This window comes from Dendropsophus ebraccatus, chromosome 12 (assembly GCF_027789765.1).
Source record: "Dendropsophus ebraccatus isolate aDenEbr1 chromosome 12, aDenEbr1.pat, whole genome shotgun sequence".
NCBI lineage: Eukaryota > Metazoa > Chordata > Amphibia > Anura > Hylidae > Dendropsophus > Dendropsophus ebraccatus.
In genome coordinates this window covers 61,235,658-61,255,062 of record NC_091465.1, presented here as the reverse complement: position 1 = coordinate 61,255,062, position 19,405 = coordinate 61,235,658, and the positions used below count along the sequence as shown (strand labels likewise).

At 43.0% G+C, this 19,405-nt stretch overlaps 2 protein-coding genes across 9 annotated transcripts in view; one reads left to right on the top strand and one right to left on the bottom strand.

Moving 5' to 3' along the window:
* Positions 1 to 1,856: 1,856 nt before the first annotated feature.
* LENG1 (leukocyte receptor cluster member 1) lies at positions 1,857 to 5,208 on the top strand. The gene is made up of 4 exons (XM_069948588.1): positions 1,857 to 2,184; positions 3,340 to 3,519; positions 3,602 to 3,864; positions 4,631 to 5,208. Exons 1-4 carry the CDS (start codon positions 2,053 to 2,055, stop codon positions 4,836 to 4,838), a joined length of 783 nt encoding a protein of 260 aa, XP_069804689.1. The 5' UTR covers positions 1,857 to 2,052; the 3' UTR covers positions 4,839 to 5,208.
* Positions 5,209 to 11,038: 5,830 nt separating this feature from the next.
* CNOT3 (CCR4-NOT transcription complex subunit 3) overlaps positions 11,039 to 19,405 on the bottom strand; it is a 58,317-nt gene continuing 49,950 nt past the window's right edge. For all 8 annotated transcript variants that reach the window (XM_069948587.1, XM_069948586.1, XM_069948585.1 and 5 more), the window contains 6 exons: positions 18,213 to 18,393; positions 14,678 to 14,777; positions 13,873 to 14,071; positions 13,612 to 13,744; positions 12,859 to 12,984; positions 11,039 to 11,893 (listed from right to left, as the gene is read on the bottom strand). In XM_069948587.1, the coding sequence (XP_069804688.1) occupies positions 11,795 to 11,893; positions 12,859 to 12,984; positions 13,612 to 13,744; positions 13,873 to 14,071; positions 14,678 to 14,777; positions 18,213 to 18,393 (838 nt within the window). In that variant the 3' untranslated portion in view covers positions 11,039 to 11,794. The remainder of the gene's footprint in view (positions 11,894 to 12,858; positions 12,985 to 13,611; positions 13,745 to 13,872; positions 14,072 to 14,677; positions 14,778 to 18,212; positions 18,394 to 19,405) is intronic.

Sequence of the window (19,405 nt, the reverse complement as noted above, 5' to 3'; positions counted from 1 at the left end):
CTATGACAATGAATAGAGCCGCCGGACGCTGACAGGTCCCACTGCTCTATGTTCAGTCTGCTCACACTGCAGTGAGCGAGCAGAACATTACAGCAGTGGGGCATCCCTAGAAGCTGCAAAGCCACAACTTCTAGGGATCCTAAAAGGGTGAAGCGGGCCAGGCCAAAACGGTTAGCGGGCCGCATGTGGCCCGGGTCTGGTCTGGGCTAAATTCTTGCAGGAGATGCTGCGGTCTGTGGTGTAATATGAATAAAAAAAGGAAAGTTTAGATGAGCAGAAACAGAGATTCCAGAACTGCATGACACCATCCTGACCATCACACTGGAGCCTCAATTTATGGAGAAATTTGAACTGCAGACTTGGATTGGCCAGCCGGGTCAATGGTGTAGACATACTTTATTAAAAGACAGATGCAAATTTGTTGTGTAACCAAACTGTTTTGGCTTAGGACCACTATCAGAGTCTAAGGTCCCTTTCCAGGAGTTGTCCCCAGTGTGGGTAGCAGCTGTTGGAGTGGAACAGGAGATGCCTCAAGCAGGAACGTTTCAAGGTCCAGGCATGGGTGGTGGGTATCTGCAAAAATCTTAATATGAAAGCTCCACAAAAGTAATAGTCAGTATAAGAGAATGTGAGACTGTGGCCAAGAGGCTGAGAGAAGCAGCCTGAGATAAAGGGCAAGGCAACACATGGAGTGGTTGATGACACAGTCTAACAGGGCAACAGGTGTGGACCCGCTGTGTTACCCAACAGATTTGTTTAAGTGGAAAGTAAAATACTCTCTAGGGTTTTACCCTTTATCCTAGGATGGTGGAGCTGCCGGGAGTACCAAATCTCTTTACAAGAATGGTCCCAGTAGGGGTAATGGCTGGCCCAGTGTATTAGGAGATACCAGTAAGTGACACTGATGGGTCAGGCGAGGACAGATCAAGGTCCAGGTGTGGGTGGCAGGCGGCAAGAAGCAAGTCCGCATAAGGACTAGCAAGTAAGAGAAAAAGAAAAAGGTGCTGTCTGAGAGAAGGGAAGTATGGTATATGAAACAGTAAAAGTTGAGGGGTTTATTAGATGGGGCAAAAAGATCACTCTGTTGATGCTTGGGTAAGACCACTGCTTTTAGAGTAGAGCTGTGGCCAGTATTGTAGATAACAAGCTGTCATTCATGGTGAGGAAAAAGCAGCATATTAGGAGCAGGCAAGTTAGCTAAATAGATATATTAGCAAAAATAGTTAACTCTACAAGTGTAATTGTTAGTTGAGATGGGAATAACCCTTTAAGGGGTTTATTCTGATGTCCGTATTACTGTATTATTTATTCTGGGTACTACCTTTGGAAGGAGTCACTTTATTACATTGTTCCTTAACCTGTAGCTCTGCTGCTTGTGCAAAACTACAATCCCTAGTGTGTGCTGTCTGGGCACGATGAGAGTTGTAGTGCATCAGCTGGAGAGCCACAGGTTAAGAAACACTGCTTTAGGGTATCCAGTATCTATTTATTCTGGAGTCTTTATTGGCTTAGGGGGTCTAGGTCTGAGGTCTTGAACAAGTCATATGCACATATCTGAGGTTCACAATTTTTAGGCTAGGGTCCAGTCTATATCAATGGGGAGCAACAAAACATATTTTACATATGACGTTATACTTTATGCAGGACGTCCAGCTGTTCTTTCAGATGATCACAATGCAGCTCCAGCGCTTCCTATGAACATTAATCTCGCGCACGTTCGTCCTCGTACAGCGCAGGCGTCACACGGATTTGCCCAAATTAAACATGGCAGACACAGGAAGTGGAGGTGACGACCCACGTGACTTTTTGCAATCACATGACTATACTAATCTACCAATAGGAACGGGGCGCTGATTTATGACGTCACTAGCTCGGTGCACTTCCTGCGTTTGGTCGGTAAGGAAGTAATGTAATTGTAATAAACAACGGAAAGAAGTGTTCTCCGCAGAATAGTGGCGGGGACTGAGAACTGCGTGATCAGGGCGGCCGGGAAGTGCGCATCGTCATCGTATAAGGAAGCGGAAAGGGGTCAGACCTTTAACACTATATAAGATGAATATCCTGCCCAAGAAGAGCTGGCATGTGCGCAATAAGGACAACGTTGCGCGGGTGCGGAAAGATGAGGCTCAGGCCGCGGAAGAGGAACGACAGCGCAAGAAGAGGGCGGAGCTAGCAGAGCAAGAGGTGGGGCCTAACTATACCCTGGGGTTCACAAAAAAAATGTTTTATTTCAAGGGACAATCCCAAGATTCATGTTTTCCTATAGTCACAGACAAGGAGATAGCTGGCAGATTGGTAGCAGCCTGACTGCTGCCACTCTCACTGGCCATGAGAGCAGAGGTTAATTGTCCACCAAGTGAATGGAGGAGCAGCAGCCATGATGCCTGTCAGTGTCAAAACTGAAGAACATTGCTGGTCTGAGCACTTAAAGGAAAAGTCTGGCAAAAATTTTTATTAAAGTATTGTATTGCCCCCCAAAAGTTATACAAATTACCAATATACACTTATTACGGGAAATACTTATAAAGGGCTTTTTTTCCCTGCACTTACTACTGCATCAAGGCTTCACTTCCTGGATAAAATGGTGATGTCACTTCCTGGATAAAATACTGATGTCACTTTCTGGATAACATGGTATTGTCACGATCCGAGTCCCAGAGCTGTGCGGGCTGTGGCTGCTGGAGAGGATGATAGCAGGGGGATGCCCTGTGTCCCTCAGTGTCCCCCGGCCATCATCCTCTCCAGCAGCCACAGCCCGCACAGCTCTGGGAGTCGGGTCGTGACATCACCATGTTATCCAGGAAGTGAAGCTTTCATGCAGTAGTAAGTGCAGGGAAAAAAAGCACTTTATAGACATTTCCCATAATAAGTGTATATTGGGGATTTGTAACTTTTGGGGGGCAGTACAATACTTTAATAAAAAATTTTCGAACATCTCCTTTAAAAAATAGACCATCAATCGCTGAGTAAAGGGGCCGCACAGCAAGCACTATAGCTTCTTCAAGGATTACCCCTTTAATTTTGCATAAGGTAATACCATACCTACCCCCCAAAAACAGTTCCAGCCCAGGAGTGCCCCATATAAATAGTATTTCTACTAAACATATACATTAAATGAATTGGCAATGTATATGTGTGTGTCTATATATATATATATATATATATATAGAGAGAGAGAGAGATAGATAGATAGATATGTATAGCATAGTACAGTAAACTTTTCTATACAGCTGAAAAGAAATCTGTATACCCTCTGTGTAAAGCACATTTACTATTGTGAAACTGCTCCAGTGTGTATGTGTGCACTCACTCATGTCACAAAACTTGTATCTATTTTAGGCTCGTACTGATTTCCTTCGTAAAAAAGCTCGCCTGTCATTACCAGAGGCCTCAGCTGATGGGTCTGCAGTGGAGGTGCGCCAAGAGTCTGGCCACATAAATTTCTTTGACGATGTGGAGGAAGGCAAAGGGACCACCCGTGGAAACGAGGAATACGAGGAGGAGAAACGCAAAGAGAAGGTCACTATTTCTGCTTGTTAGACAGTTTGTCCATTTGTTATGGGAGCAAAAGGTATTTATTTACAATTACTGATTCTCTTAGGAACGTCAAGAAAAAGCTTTGGGGATCCTGACGTATCTGGGACAAAGTGCAGCAGAAGCCCAGACCAATCGCCCCTGGTACCAAGAGGTTCCTGCCCGTCACCAGGAGAAAGATAAATCTGCCAAAGATGAAAAGCTGAAACGGACGCTAGATCCTCTGAATGAAATGGAGAAATACATTCACAAGAAAACGTGGGAGAAGAAGAAGAAGCACTCAGATAAAAAGGAGCACAAGAAAGCCAAGGAGAAAGAAAAAGATAAAGGGTATGTGAGATGCCACATGGTGCATTTTATATACAACTCATGGGTCAATTGCTTTTTTAGAGGGGAGGCATGATTATTTTTGCTTATTTGGTCAATGAACCAAGAATTTTATATATCCAGATTGGCACAGGAACGGACTACAATATTACCGTAATGTAGGGTTACGGTTAGAGAGAGGAGTGAACATCCAGCATGCTCTGGTTCGTCCGAACCCACTGTATTTGATGTAGGTGGCTGAAGAAGTTGGATGCACCCTTTTCTAAGACTCCCTAGGGTTGCATCTAACAACTTCAGCCACCGGTAATCATGCAGAACGTTCAGGTTCAGATGAACCCTAGCGTGCCTGAGATTCACTAATCTCTAGTAAGGGTGGGTGTCTCTTTACATCCCATGAGCAAAGAGCAGTGTCTTAAACCTGTGGCTTTTAAGCTCTTAAAAAGATACAACTCCCATCTCACAGCCAGTGGTTGTTGGGGCATGCCGGAAATTGGAGCTTTGCAGCAGCAGGTTTGAGCCATCTGCCATAGAGCCATGGTTTCCACATCTTGCACTGGTGAGGGCTCCTAAGACAGAAATAGTTGTAACCGTTCATTACACAAGTGGCTCAGGATGACTATGTTGTGAAAAAATGTATGACTTAGTATGCCCAAAAGAATCTATATGACTGTAACCTAAATTGGAGGGTATATGGGACCAATTGCTTAGAGGTTTAACCTTGCACAACTGTGGAGAGTAATGGCTGCTAATTTCAATGTCTTGCACACAGGGCACCTAAGCCATCAATGGAACAGCTACGACAAGAGAGGTTAAAGAGAGAAGCTGCAGAGAGGGCGCGTGCTGAGGCTCTGCTGTCTGGAAAAAAGAGCCAACCTCCCCCAGAGCAGGAGATGGATGACAGAAAGAGACGCTACAACTCTCAGTTTAACCCAGAGTTGGCACGAAAACCCAAAGTACGAGAAGAACAGTGGCGATGAGCAGGCAAACCGACAACAATCCAAGTACAATGCTCTGTGCCAGCTCAGCTGCTGATAGGGAATAATTAAATGGATTTCTGGCAGAAACCAAACTTGGTGTGAACAGAACTCGTTGATGTATTCACATTTAGTTACCATGTAAGAATTCTTCATATTTCCATATGGCTGAGATTCTCCCATGGCATGGTGTTTTTTTCCCCCAGATTGTAGTATATTTATAAAAATTCAATGATGTTGTATCTGCAGGATACCAGTCAGTTTCTGATTGATGTGGGCCCATACCATCTCCATACCACATTGCTAAGCCAGCATGTGCAGCTGCATTGAATGGATTTACAGCCACCTCAACAGTAAAGGAGAAGTCCGGTGAAAATTTTTATTAAAGTATTGTATTGCCCCGCAAAAGTCATACAAATCACCAATATACACTTATTACAGGAAATGCACATAAAGTGCTTTTTTTCCCTGCACTTACTATTGCATCAAGGCTTCACTTCCTGGATAAAATGGTGATGTCTCGACCAGACTCCCAGAGCTGTGGGGGCTGTGGCTGCTGGAGAGGATGATGGCAGGGGGACACAGAGACACAGGGCACTGGAGGGACACTGAGCATCCCCCATCCCTCTGCCATCATCCTCTCCAGCAGCCACAGCCCGCACACCTCTGGGAGTCGGGTCGTGACATCACCATGTTATCCAGGAAGTGAAGCCTTAATGCAATAGTAAGTGCAGGGGAAAAAAGCACTTTATAAGCATTTCCCATAATAAGTGTATATTGGTAATTTGTATAACTTTTGGGGGGGGCAATACAATACTTTAATAAAAATTTTCACTGGACATCTTTGATCCTTGGCCTACATTAGTAATATGACTTTAAATTCTGTTGTTCTTTTAAGAACTGAAATGTGTATGTTCACATGTACTATATATACTGTGGTTTTTATAATTTACATACCAACAGACAATTGGCTCCATAAATTATATAGTACATGTGAATTTACCCTAAAAGGAGCAATCTTCAGTCCACACATCCAGAGCAGGTGCCACATCTGTTGAACGGATAACCAATGCTTGTAATGCCATATGGGCAGGTTCTGAGTTTGACACCTGTGATTTAGAGTTTGTTACCCGAATGATCTGTGTTTGATTCCTTGCGACGGTAGAAGTTGGATGCTGCCCTAGAGAGCCCTAGAAACCATGGATACAGCTGTAGGCCATATTTATGTTTAAAGCGAGACAGTCACGGCACAGGATAACTTTTTAAGCTGTGTTCTTTATTGAAACTAACAACTTGTGATACATTTTGGCAGTAGCACCTTTATCAAGCAGTCCAGTAAAGGCGGTAGTACTAAAACATTGCTCAAGTTGGTGGAATTTAAAGGGGTTATCCAGCGCTACAAAAACATGGCCACTTTCTTCCAGAGACAGCACTGCTCTTGTCTCCAGGTTCAGGCCTGGTTTGCAGATAAGCCCCATTAACTTCAGTGGAACTGAAAACTAGGGCTGTGGAGTCTGAGCTAGTTTTGGCTGCAGTTGGGAAAAAAATGTACAGACTCCAGCTATAAAAAAAAAAAAAAAAAAATCTTTTAAAATTTTATAATTGAGTTTTTATATGGATTTTATAAATGTTCCTCATTAATATAGCTTATGTTCTATCAGTCTAAGCCCTTTATTTATAACAACCATAAAAAAACCTCTCTCACATACATTTAGTTTTCTCCATATATAAGTAATCTGGTCTCTATTTGTCAGCTTGTTTTTAAACTGGAAGAGTCTATTGGAGGAGATCTGTGCTGTTCTCTTCCTGGATGATTGGATGTGAGTAGAGATGAGTGAACCTCGAGCATACTTGAGTCGATCCGAACCCGAACTTTTGGCATTTGATTAGCGGTGGCTGCTGAACTTGGATAAAGCCCTAAGGCTATGTGGAAAACATGGATATAGTCATTGGCTGTATCCACGTTTTCCAGACAACCTTACAGCTTTATCCAAGTTCAGCAGATGTGAGCAGCAACATAATATGAAAATATCCCCTCTATATTACAGGTATCTGGCATTGTTAGCAGTGTTTCTGTGTATGGTGAATATTTAGTTAGAAACATAGAACTAGACTAGATGGAGCAGGTGGTCTTTTCCTGCTGACAGTCTTCTGAGTTGTTCAGGACATGGAGGCTGGAGACTGGCTGCATCCACAGGAGAATCTGCTGTATATCTTTGCCTTACTCCCTCAGAAGTCGCCCCAGGATCATGTAGGGCATTACACAGACACTTCTGCGCCAGATCTACTTTATACCAGTGTGACAAATAAGTCCCTTGATGTCTGACTGACCATTTATGAAGGAGTCAGAGCTGCAGTTTACAGGCTTCACAGCCCCGCTGAACACCCCCCCCCCCCTCAAAAAAAAAAAAAAAAAAAAAAAAAAAAAAAAAAAAAAAACGGATACAAGAGTTGGCTGCTTTCTCCCAGAGTCGACATGTTTTTGTAGCTTTGGATTACCCCTTTAATAGAGAACACTGCCTAAAAAGGTATCCTGGACCTCTGCTGTACTGTGACCATAAATTTGAATTTGTGAACTGGCACTTTCAGATTGATTATTGGAATGATAGACTGCTCCAAGATGTAAAGAGAGAACTAGTACTACGCCAATCTCTATGGGAGAGAGAATGGGGATCAGTTTACTATTTATCATCATCTTCTTTACAAGCTTATAGAAGTGTATGAACACATGGAGCACAAATAAGGATGAGTAGTGGAGTACATCATGAGTGATTCCCAAGAGATCGCTGGAGCGATGTATTATGACGGATAAAGCTCCGTATAATGTGTTAGTAAGGATCTTGGATTACAGCAGCTTCCTAGTCACATGATCATACTGGTACCACCCACAGAAAACAAGGTCAGAGCTGCAGCTGTGAAAAACAATGGGCTAAATTACACTAGTGTTTGTTCTTTGGAGGAGTGGTGTGTGTTACTCCAGGGCTTTGATTCCCCCCCATTTCACAGGATACCCCTTTTAAAAAGATGCTCGGAAGCAGGTCACAGGATCCACACCTGTAGATAGATCAGGGGCGAGGAAGCTGCAACCTCCCAGCTGTTGCAAAACTACAATTCCTGTAATTTCTGGACAGCCAAAAGATCCCTTATTCCTGTCATAGATTAAAATAGGGGATGCTACAATGAGGAATACACTACAGAGCACTGATTTTAAGATGGCACTTAGCCCATTCAGTGCACGAAGGCAGTACCCTACGTAGGTGGCTGCCCGCTCTTTTAATGGTATGTTGACACAGATTTATCTGACAAATTCTTAAAGCCAGAAACAGACTATAAACAGAGAACAGGTCATAAAGGAAAGACTGGGATTTCTCCTCTTTTTAAATCCATTCCTGGCTTTGGCTTAAAAAAAATCTGTCAGATAAACCTCAGTGTAAACGCACCATAACGGCTCCTAATTACAGATGAGCAAGCCGGACAAGGTTCATGTTACTACAAACTACTGGTTTTTGAATCCCGCTGTTTTCCTAATATATGGGAAGGTGGAGATAGCTCACATCCTGCCTAAAAAAACGGGAATACAGCTTATGACCTAGGCTTAAAACAACAACCCCCTCCCTAAATTCCTTCAGAATCTCAAATAACTAACAATACCCCACACCACCATAGCAGAAGGTTCCTATTCCACAGGAGCGATAATCAGCCCGATTCGGCTGATTATCGCTCGGTAGAATAGAGAGAACGATCAGCCGATGATCATTCATTTAGGTTCAAACCTAAAATGGTCGTTTGCCACCCGCACATTGGCTGATTGGCTGAGCGGTCTGATAGCTCAGTCAGGCTACACCGAAGCTGATGCTGTGCCGTGAGGACCCGGGGAGGAAGACGGAGCGCAGGAGAAGCCCTGCTAGGTAATGTATGCTGAAGGGGCTGCAAGGACATCGGTAACTATGTCCCTGCAGCCCTCGCTAAACTATCAACGGGGCCGTGGAATAGGCCCGGTAAACGAGCACCGATCTAGCAGATCGGCGCTCGTTTACATCGTTGCTCGGTCCGTGGAATAGGGCCCTTAGAGTGGCTGTGGATAACAGATTGATATTGTTTACAGTGAGAAACAGAAGCTGATTGAGCCAGCGATGGGCAGAGCCAACTGCCAAGTATCTGCTTCATCTTGTTCTGAGGTGCTATGCATTCTGGGAGATGGAGCTTCCCGGATGGTGCCATTTTATATATAGACCAGTTTTTTTTTATAAAAACTTCTAACTCAGGAATGGCAGCAACTAAAAAGATGGGAGATGGACCAAAATGCTCAAGGGGACTTTGTGAGTAAGACCAGCCAGGTTTGGAAGAATTAAATTTTTTAGCTCTTGGGTGGAATATCCCTAAAGGCATTACCCAGAATTAGAAAAAGCATAGCTACTTTCTTCAGATGGTGTGTGGTAACACTTTAATTCAGGAATGGGGAACCAGCAGCCCTCCAGCTGTTTTAAAACTATAATTCCTATCATGTCTGAACAGCTATCCAGACATGATAGGAATTGTATTTTTACAACAGCTTGAGGGCCAAACCTACCCGTTTTCAGATAACAAAGCTGCAAAACCACACCCAAGAACAGAGCTGTTTATGTAAGAAAGCAGCCATGGATTTTCTAAGCCTGAGTAACTCCCTTAGGGTAGCTTCACATGTACTGGATCCGCAGTAGATTTCATACTGTGATTTTGCCTGTATGGGACCCGGCCCCTTTAACCCCCCACTGCAGCCTCGAGCATACATTATCTGCTCGGCGCTGCGGCTGTGTGAAGCTCCCAGCTCTCCTCGCTCCTCATCAGCCAATCAGCGCATGGCAGAAATGATTGGCTGATTGGGAGCTTCACACACAGCCGTGGCGCCAAGCAGGTAATGTATGCGCGGGGATGGGGCGTTAAGGGGCCGGGTCCCATACAGGCAGCGGATGTGTGCAGCGTGTATGGGACCCATTCAGCTTCACACTACAGGATCCGCTGCAAACTCGCAACGTGAAATCGGCTGCGGATCCGGTACGTTTGAAGTTACCCTGAAAGGCAATCTGTCATCTCCCAGGCATAGTACCTTTTGGAAATTTGTCCATGCAGTGGATTATCCACAATACTACTGTAATGCAGTGTCAAACTCACCACTTCTCCCTCCTCTTCATGAATCATCAGTGCTGCCTGGCTTCCTGGTCACTCAGCTGTCAGTCAGTGTCTCTGACTGCAGATCAGTCCTCTGTAGGCAGGTTACGTCTGAAAGAAACACTCAGGTATAATTACATCTCTGGGCTCAAATGTGTAGGCACCGTGATTTAAGGGTAACTCACCTGTCTAGAGACCTGCCAGCAGTCCATTCTTTGGAACAAATCCCCTGATGGAAATTAAATATAGGTCTATATTTTTTTTTTCCTCATTGTAGAATTTTTAAGGCTATGTTCACACTCAGTATTTTAGCTAAGTATTTTCAAACCAAAATCAGGAGTGGATTGAGTGGATGGCCGCTATTTAATAGCAAATAACAGCCATTATTTCAAAACAACAGCTGTTCTAAAATAGACAATTATTTGCTATTAAATTGCAGCCATCCCTCAATTTCAACAGGGATTTAAACCAAAGAATGAACTGTTGACAGGTCTCTAGACAGGTGAGTTAGCCCTAAGTCACAGCTCCAACACATTTGGGTTCAGAGATTCAACTATATCAGTGTTTCTTTCAGACTGCCTACAGCAGACTGATCAATCAGAGATCAGCAGTGTGTTTCATCAGGGTCGATACTGGATAGGCAGTGAATTCCATTCAGTGGGCAGAAGTTCAAGTCTTCATGGCTACAAACATGCATGAGACCGTAATGCACACGATCCCCATTCTAATCCAATGGAGGGGTGCACGGTACAACCTTATGCGTGCTTGCAGTCACAAGGTATGTTTCTCAATGACAGATGTAAGGCACAGCGTGCCATATCTAGGACATTTAGTAAGACTATTTGAAATTAAGTGCAATGTGATTCTAGTGGAGAACATATCACTAAAACAGAATTTCATCTATTAAAGCATCAATCACATAAAATGCAGACGATGGTGTGTTCACAAAGTGTTTTTCCTCTTTTGTTTTACTGGGGTGCTTAAGGACACATTTTTAATGTACTTTCCTTCATTTAGACCCCTGTGAATAAAATACAGAAAGAACTTGAGCCACATTAATATTCTTGCATGAGAAGACATCATATAAAACTATTTATTCATAAATATTTTCCAAAATGAAAATAGGTTACGAAAAATATTTTAAACCAGCTTTCCATACCATTAATTCCGTCGGTACAGATACGTGTATCGAGGATGGGAAGGGGAGGGGGTAAGTGGCAAAGGGAGGGAGAAAAAAAATAAAAATAAAACACTTTAAACTTTGATGCACTTGTTATCAAAACAAAAAGATCCAGTATCTGCCAAAAAAGGACAAAATGATAGAAAACAAGAAGTTTTTGTTTGTTTAAAGAGGAAAACAAAAACAAATGGCAGCCAGTAGAAACCAGTCTGGGTAGAGAGACAAGAACTTCCCACCTGCAGCAATATCCAGGAGGGGAAGAACAGCTTTTCCTTCCACTTGCAAAGACTTTTATGCACTTTGTTCATTTTGTTTTTTTAAATTTTACCCAAATACATTAAAAATTGACTCTGCTTCTTGTCCTTTAATTCTTCTGAAAAGTCAGGAGGGTGTTGTGAGATGTTGGGTGTTGATCACGGTTCTCATCCTCTATCCACCATCACGCACAATCTAATTCCATTTTTAATAGATTTTTTTTTGTAACTGCATGCATTAAAGTGTTTGTCCGAATTTCCCCTCCTCCCAACTCTTCTCGGGAATGAGACTGAAGAGTCATCTTCTGCCCCTCCCCTCTTTTTCCCCGGTCGCGGTTTGCCCATGTGAAACTGGAAGGCTGAGCATGTTGGAGAGGTCACTGTAAGTCACGATCCTCTAGGTAACGGTATTCAAACGTGAAACCTTCTTTCTTCCTCTGGCCCCATTTTTCATAGTCAAAGTAAATATATGTCCCCTGCAGAAAGGACAAAAACTTTTTAAACAAAAAAAAAAAAAATCCTGTAATCATATTGTATGACTTTATTTGATGGCCTAATGAAAACAAAACCAATACAAAAGCCTCTTCATTCACTAACTAGACTATGCTGCCTAAACACAGACTAAAGGCTCTATTAAACTAAACAATTATCGGCCTTACTTGGCCGATAATCATCTCATGTAATAGGACATTAAACTATTGTGATCTTTCAACATGCTGAAAGAGCAGCGATGATCTAATGTTCCCTGCAAAAGGAGCGGCGGCAGCAGAACACCGCCAACTTCAATGGGCAGCCCGGATGATCTAAGAAACCCTAGGGGTGCCCCTCCCACTACTTCCCACTCGCTGTCTGTGCGTTTAATAGCACAGACAGTGAGGGGGAAGCATAAAACATTGTGCTGTACCTTTAGGCTCTGTTCACATTACTTTCTTTAAGATCCCAAAGTACAAAGCAAAGTATGTTCAAAGTCCAAGATGGAGGCCAAAAGAGCACTTTCAATCTCCACCTGGAAAGCTCACAGCTTACACATTAAATGGATGTCTTCATACCCTAAGGTTAACAGACACCACTGTGTCACAGATTCGGTTTATATTGGGTGGCACAAACACAATGCAAAGATAACCCAAGTTCCGATCCAGTATAGTCCCAAGGACAAGACACAAAGGCCCAGGATTTATCCAGCCTGAAACCCACAGTAACCACCGCTCAGGTTTAATTTTACCAGAGCTGGTTAAGTTATAAAGTACAAGCAGTGATTGGTTTCTGGGGGAGGGAGCTATGCCTGTTTCTGCTTCCAAGGCAAACCCTCCTACTCTCACCCCTGGCAGCATACAAGTTTTAACATAAGGTTGGTTTACCCCTCCAAGATACTACTCATTCATTTAATACCCAGTTTAAACTACAGAACTACATAAAGTGAAAAGAATAAAATTTCACAAACCTGCTCAAACTCATCAGTTATTGTCTTGGGCTCCTCGTGTCTCTGGAACCACATCATGTATTTGGTGTGAAACCTCCATGACTGCTTTTTCAAAGCTTTAGCAGCTAAATACTGTGCTTTAGTGCCCTGGAAAAGAGACACACACTTTAGAATTTGTAGAAGCTGAAGTGTCCGAGGTGGTGCAGAGCTGTAGCAGGCACTTCTCCTCCTACCCTCTAGCTGCACTGATTGATGTACAGGGCTCCATAATGGAAGCAGAGCCCTGACCATCCATTATATTCAGTAGAATGGGTTGTGGGACAAGCAAGGCATGCTACTGTCACTCAGTGCCACTTCTACAAAACTTAGCTACAATCAGCTAATATGAATAATGATCATCATTGTACATATATGGGATTTGCAGTAAAGCATTTCATGATGCTCACAGTCTTTATATAACTCTGGTCCTTACCATGTAGCCAACAGAATTGTTTTCTTATGATTACATACATGGTTGCAAAAAGGGTTAAAACAGGTCTCCCACTTAAGTTACTGAATAGTGGTGTGTGTGTATGGCTCTGCACCAATACACAGAGAAACCGCCACATTAATGCATTAGATTTGTCTTAAAATCCTTTTTGCTCCAAAGAAACTTGTCCAGAGCCAATCATTCTCCAAGCACAGGATTACAGAAAGCCAATGTCTGCATGGCATTTTACTGCTAGTCTGTGTTTAGTAAAATCTGAAAATAGAAGCGATTGAGTTGTATCATACCTCCAGATAGTAAAAGATAAAGAAGAGAGTCTCTGTAGAAAGTCGCTGGTAGAATTCTACTGTGTCCGAGTGAGGCGGGGGCATCTGGTGATGATACTGGGGTGTCGGACAAGGATTTCTTGGGAGGTATTGCCTTTTAAAGATTAGAATACACAAAAAGTTAGAACCATACACATTTACTTTTGGTCGCTTTATCACAAAAATCCCAAAACACAATATAGCGCACGCATGGGATTTTATGTGTTTATACAAAAGACACACCGTATTCTCTCTGAATCTGAAGGGTGAGGCATATGATGCCATGCTGCATCTTCCATTGCTTGCTGGTAAAGCTGATCTGTTGTAAGGGGAACTGGTCCCAGTGGACACACACCCAGTGAAAGAGGGATGTTCACTTCTGAAAGCTGAGTTGATGGCTGAGTGGCCGGAGGTTGTGTTGTGGTTGTAGTGATAAGAATTTCTACAAAAAGTAAATACACAAAGCTCAGACCATTAATGTTAAAGTACCAAAAATTACCTATATATTTAAAATAGCCCCCCCAAAAATAAATATATTATAATAATAATAATAATAATAACAAAAATAATAAAAATATTATTATTATTATTTTTATTAATAATAATAATAATGATGATGCCAGGTGTACGCCAGGGAAAGGCATGTATGCCCGACTCCTAGAGAGGAGGCGTGGTCTCCTTCCATGCCCGATTTATCACGAATCATGGCAAAAATTCATGCCTGCTCTGGAGCAAGCGTAGGAGCCGTGCAGCAGGCACAGATTCACTGGATTTAGGCATGTGCCACTTAGTAAATCCGGCAAGCAAGAGAGGAAAGGAGTGACAGATGCCCCCTACAGTTTCACTATTTCCTTGCAACTACTTTGTCATATCCATTACCAAAGCTAAAAAGTATAATATACAACAGATAGACAACCTTTTAAAAGATCTGTGTGGTCTAATAATACAAAATTAACTGTAAAAATATGACATAAGACTAGTCAAAACCCAAGTAGCATCAAAACCCAAGTAGCATAAAGCACACCTGTAAGCTTTAATAAATTGTTACCTCGCTCAGCCAGATGGATTGCAGGGACAGGATCTTCTAACGTAGTTCCAATAGCTGCACGTTCTGCCATGGATTTCAGTGTACTTAAAGGTTCAGGTGCCTGATGGGAGAGAAAAATATTTAAACTACTTTGCTGCAAAGACACCACATTTTTTATATATGCAAATAAAATCTGAATTATAAAATTTTCCTACTATACTCCCATACTAATATATTTTCTAAGAGTAGCGTCACAGATAGAATATCTACAGAAGATTTGAAGCTGCACTGTTTTGCTGTGTAATCATTTAGTTACATTGTTATCTGCAGCAGATCCTTTACAAGTGAATGTACCTTCAAGGTGGAGAACAGGCACATTGTGAAAAAGCTGAAAGTCTGGTGCCAGCAGAGCCCAACACACACACAAACACACAAAACCTCTTAGAAAGACTGAATTTGAATTTAGAATTTATCGATTGAAGTCAATCATTGATTTACAGCCTCTTTTATATTAGTGTTGATACAAAGTGTCATCCCCCAGCATAACCACCCAGTTAACCTGTAAAGCCCATAGGAGTGGGAAACTGAAACAAATGAGAGTGTTTTGTGCGAAAAGATACGGCATATTAAAGGGAACACGCCACATTTAAAAAGCTACAGAGTGTGAGGCAGAAATTAGCGCATATAACGTGAGACGGTCGTTGCTCTATCTTTGGGAAGCACTTGCTATCGTTATCTGTATTCTGACCTGAAATAAAAGCATCAACTTTTAGGCTGCATTCACAAGTCCCGTGAAATTGTCATTTGCGATCCCCACCTGAAAAAAATAGGACATGTCCTAGTGCAGAGGAGGATCGTGGCAGGCATCCCTCAATAGAAGCGCAGTGCCCCCCACCCCTGTTGTCCAGCAGCAGAGATGACAGGAGCACATAATCTGACAACTACTTGCCTACTTCCCCCATGCCGACTGGCTTACACATGGTCACCAGAAGTGGCGTGGTCCCTCAGTGCTTTCTTCCGGTGCCAGCACGAACCAGCGTAGTCCACACGACTTCTGCTTAAAATGTGTAAGCGGGCCGACAAGCGTCAAGTAGTTGAGTAGCTATCAGATTATGTTTTCCGGTCATCTCTGCTGCCAGGCGTCGGGGGCTGCACTTCTATTGGGGGGATCTGTGCCGGGTTCCTCCTCCAGACATGGCGTATTCTCACAGCTTGGATCATGTGAATGAAGCCACTGCTTTGTTCTAAAGTACGAAGAGTTGCTTTGTACTGCATGGCTGAGCACTGCCTGTTGGAACTATAAGCCTTGGAGGTTCAGCTATGTTCATGTCCATATCATGCTGAGGATTTGGAGTGCCCACTATACATATCCTTTATTGTTGCTACCTATTATAAGTCTGCCAATGATGGGCCAACACGCAGACACTTTTGTAAACTTCTGGGATGACCGTAGCAGCAGAAGGCGGTGACAATAACTACAGCAGACATCTCAGCACCTCTGATGTCTTTAATTATTTCTGAAAAAAAAATGCAAAACGGGAGCTCCAGGCAGCCTTGCTAAAAAAAAAAACAAAAAAAAAACAAAAACATAAAACGGTGGAAAAAGCAAAAAACTTGTTGGGTTGTACTGTATCTCTTGCTGTTCCTCTTCCCGAACACAGCTATCAGACTACATCTCCCAGTAGTCTTTGCAGTGCACACTCAGAACTAGTGATGTCACGATACCAGAATTTTGAGTTCGATACCAATACCAACTTTTTTTTTTTTTCAATGCTCGATACCGATTCGATACTGAATAAATTATATAGAAAAAACCCACAAGAATAGAAATGCCCCTCCTCCACCCTGACTGTCAGGTCAGTACAAACCAATTTAAGTTCCTAATTTTATTACTTTAAAAATAAAGTTTCCATTATTTAAAATGTGCTTAAAATTTGCCCTACTCGCACTCCTAACACTGTCATTTTGTAGCCTGTATGGCTGTGATTTTTTGTGCCTTGATCTGTAGTTTTATTTAGTACCACGTTTTTATGTGATACTGAACTTGGTGGGGTTTTTTTTGCGCTTGCTCTGTTTACTGTGCGTGATCAGGAAGGTAATAATTTTGCAGTAAGGACAATACCACTCCAGCTATGTGGGGACAATGGGGGTTGTAGTCATGTAACACACTTCAAATAGCTGAAGTGTATTACATGACTTCAAGCCCCATCATCCCCCTGATAGTTGGAGATGGTGGGTGTTGTAGTCATGTAACATTTCAGCTATCAGGGGATGATGGGGACTGTAGTCATGTAACACACATCAGCTATCAGGGGGATGGTGGGGGCTGTAGTCATGTAGCACACACACTTCAGCTACCAGGGGGATGGTGGGGGCTGTAGTCATGTAGAACACACACTTCAGCTACCAGGGGGATGGTGGGGGCTTTAGTCATGTAGCACACACACTTCAGCTACCAGGGTGATGGTGGGGGCTGTAGTCATGTAGAACACACACACACTTCAGCTACCAGGGGGATGGTGGGGGCTTTAGTCATGTAGCACACACTTCAGTTTTTGGGATGATGAGGGTTGTAGTTGCACTTTTCCTTCTTCCTCCTGTTCATCCCCCACTGATGTCTGCCCCTGCCGGGAGTTATCTGAGGGCCCCGGCCGCTCCTGCTCACAGTCCTGCGGCCCCCACCTCACAGTGCAGCCAGATGAAGTGGCCGCATCTCCTCAGTCCTCCTCTCCCGGACCCCCGCTCTCCCTTTTCAGCCTTCTCACCCTTCTCCTCCGTCCTCCTCCCCCTGACCCCCGCTCTCCCTCTTCAGCCTTCTCTTCAGTCCTCCTCTCCCAGACATCCTGCTCTCCTCTGTGCAGCTTCACATGCCACATAAATCATTTCCATGATAACAGAGTCTGGCTGAACAGGACCCTATTATCAGAGACACACCAGCAGCAGGGGTCTGCAGGAGGGGTTAAAGCCGCTGTCAGTGTGACAGCAGCATTAACAGTTACATAGCCGGCACTTGGCGCCACCGGGAACAGAGGGAGAGAGAGCAGAGGAGGTGACAGGTGGGGGCGGAGGGCAGCACATAGAGAACACGGCCGGCGCTCAGCTAGCCGCCAGCCGTGTTCTCTGCACTATACTTTATGTTTAGCGGCACAATTAGGCAGCTTAACAAAGTATCGATACCAGGAAATCCTGGTATCGAACTGTTTTTTTCCCGGAATATCGATAGTAGTATCGATATTTCAGTGCATCCCTACTCAGAACCTCCTCAGTCACTGCACAGAGGCAAGTCATTTTCACTTCCTGGATGTCAATCAACTACCAAAAAGGCAGAACTGAACAAACATGGTAATACATCATATAGACCGCTATATAACATTACATTTATTTTAATAGAAAATATTTATCCGGGGGTACCCTTTACGTTCTGGCAGACTTTGCCATATTATACTATAATATAGTAGAGCAGCATACTAAGGTGTCGAATCTGCTTAAAAAAAAAAAAAAAGGATGTTTATAGCTACTTAGAATAGGAATTTGTAGAGGCAGCTGATTTATATACCTTGATCTCCGGTGTGGTGCTGAACTGAGGTGGCCCGTTTAGTAGTGGCTGGCTGGGTTTAGGGTCACTGAAACTGGGTGTTGGCGAACTGGGAGGATTTACATTTAAGGGTAATAGTAAGCTAGGCCCAGTGCTGGTACTACTGCTGCTGGCTGGCTGTGATACACTGTTTGTTTCTTTCCTAAAAGATGAGAAAGAAGGGGGGAAAAAATTACAATTATAAGTCAGAACTCTAACATTAATAAAAAATTCTATTTACTAAAAAGCGAAAGTAAAAATATTTTTTTTTAAATTAATACATCATAAACAAACGTCACAAATTGGGTATCGTCATCATACTGACCTAAACAATAAACATAACATGTAAGTTTAAGCACATGGTGAACAATGTAAATACCCCTCCCCCGCACCAAATTAACAAAATGCAATTTTTTCAATTTCACTTCACAAATCATTTTAGTGGAGTCACAAGATATTGAAACAATAAAGAGCATCATTACAAAGTACAATCTGTCCTATAAAAAAACAAGCCATCAGACTGCTTTGTAGGGACAATGAAATAATATGAAGCCTTCTATCAAACACCTATGGTGGGAATACAGCTCTAACATATGCCACTGTATGACCTACATATCCCATAGCCACTTAAAGTGACTGTACCACCAGGCCCAGGCTGAAGCACTGGAGGCAGGCCGACCCACCCCAGTGGGAAGAAATCCCCGCCACTCCATTAGCATCAATAGAACCCTATCATAGAGGGGCTAGGGTTTCCTCCCACTAAGGGTGGGTCGGTCCGCCTCCAGTGCTTTAGCCTGGGCCTGGTCGTACAGTCACTTTAAGTTTAAAAAAATGTGCATACTCCTAATATAACAGAATGCTATGTGAACATAAGATTAGGAAAATACAAACATGGCAAGTGTATAATCAAATAGGGTAATCATACATTTTAATACATGAGGCTATTTTTGTAGTGTGGAAATGGTGAGGTTAAGGGCTGCACCATTACTGTGAATATAAACATATCCAGATAAATCATTACAGAAGCTTGGCACCTCAATAAAAAAATAAAACAATGCAATACCACATACAGCCTATGGATAAAAATGAGCGCAGTTTTCAGAAACAAAACAGCACCCCTCTGTATGCGGTATTGCAGCTCATTATGAATGAATTAATGACACAAACGGCAGAAG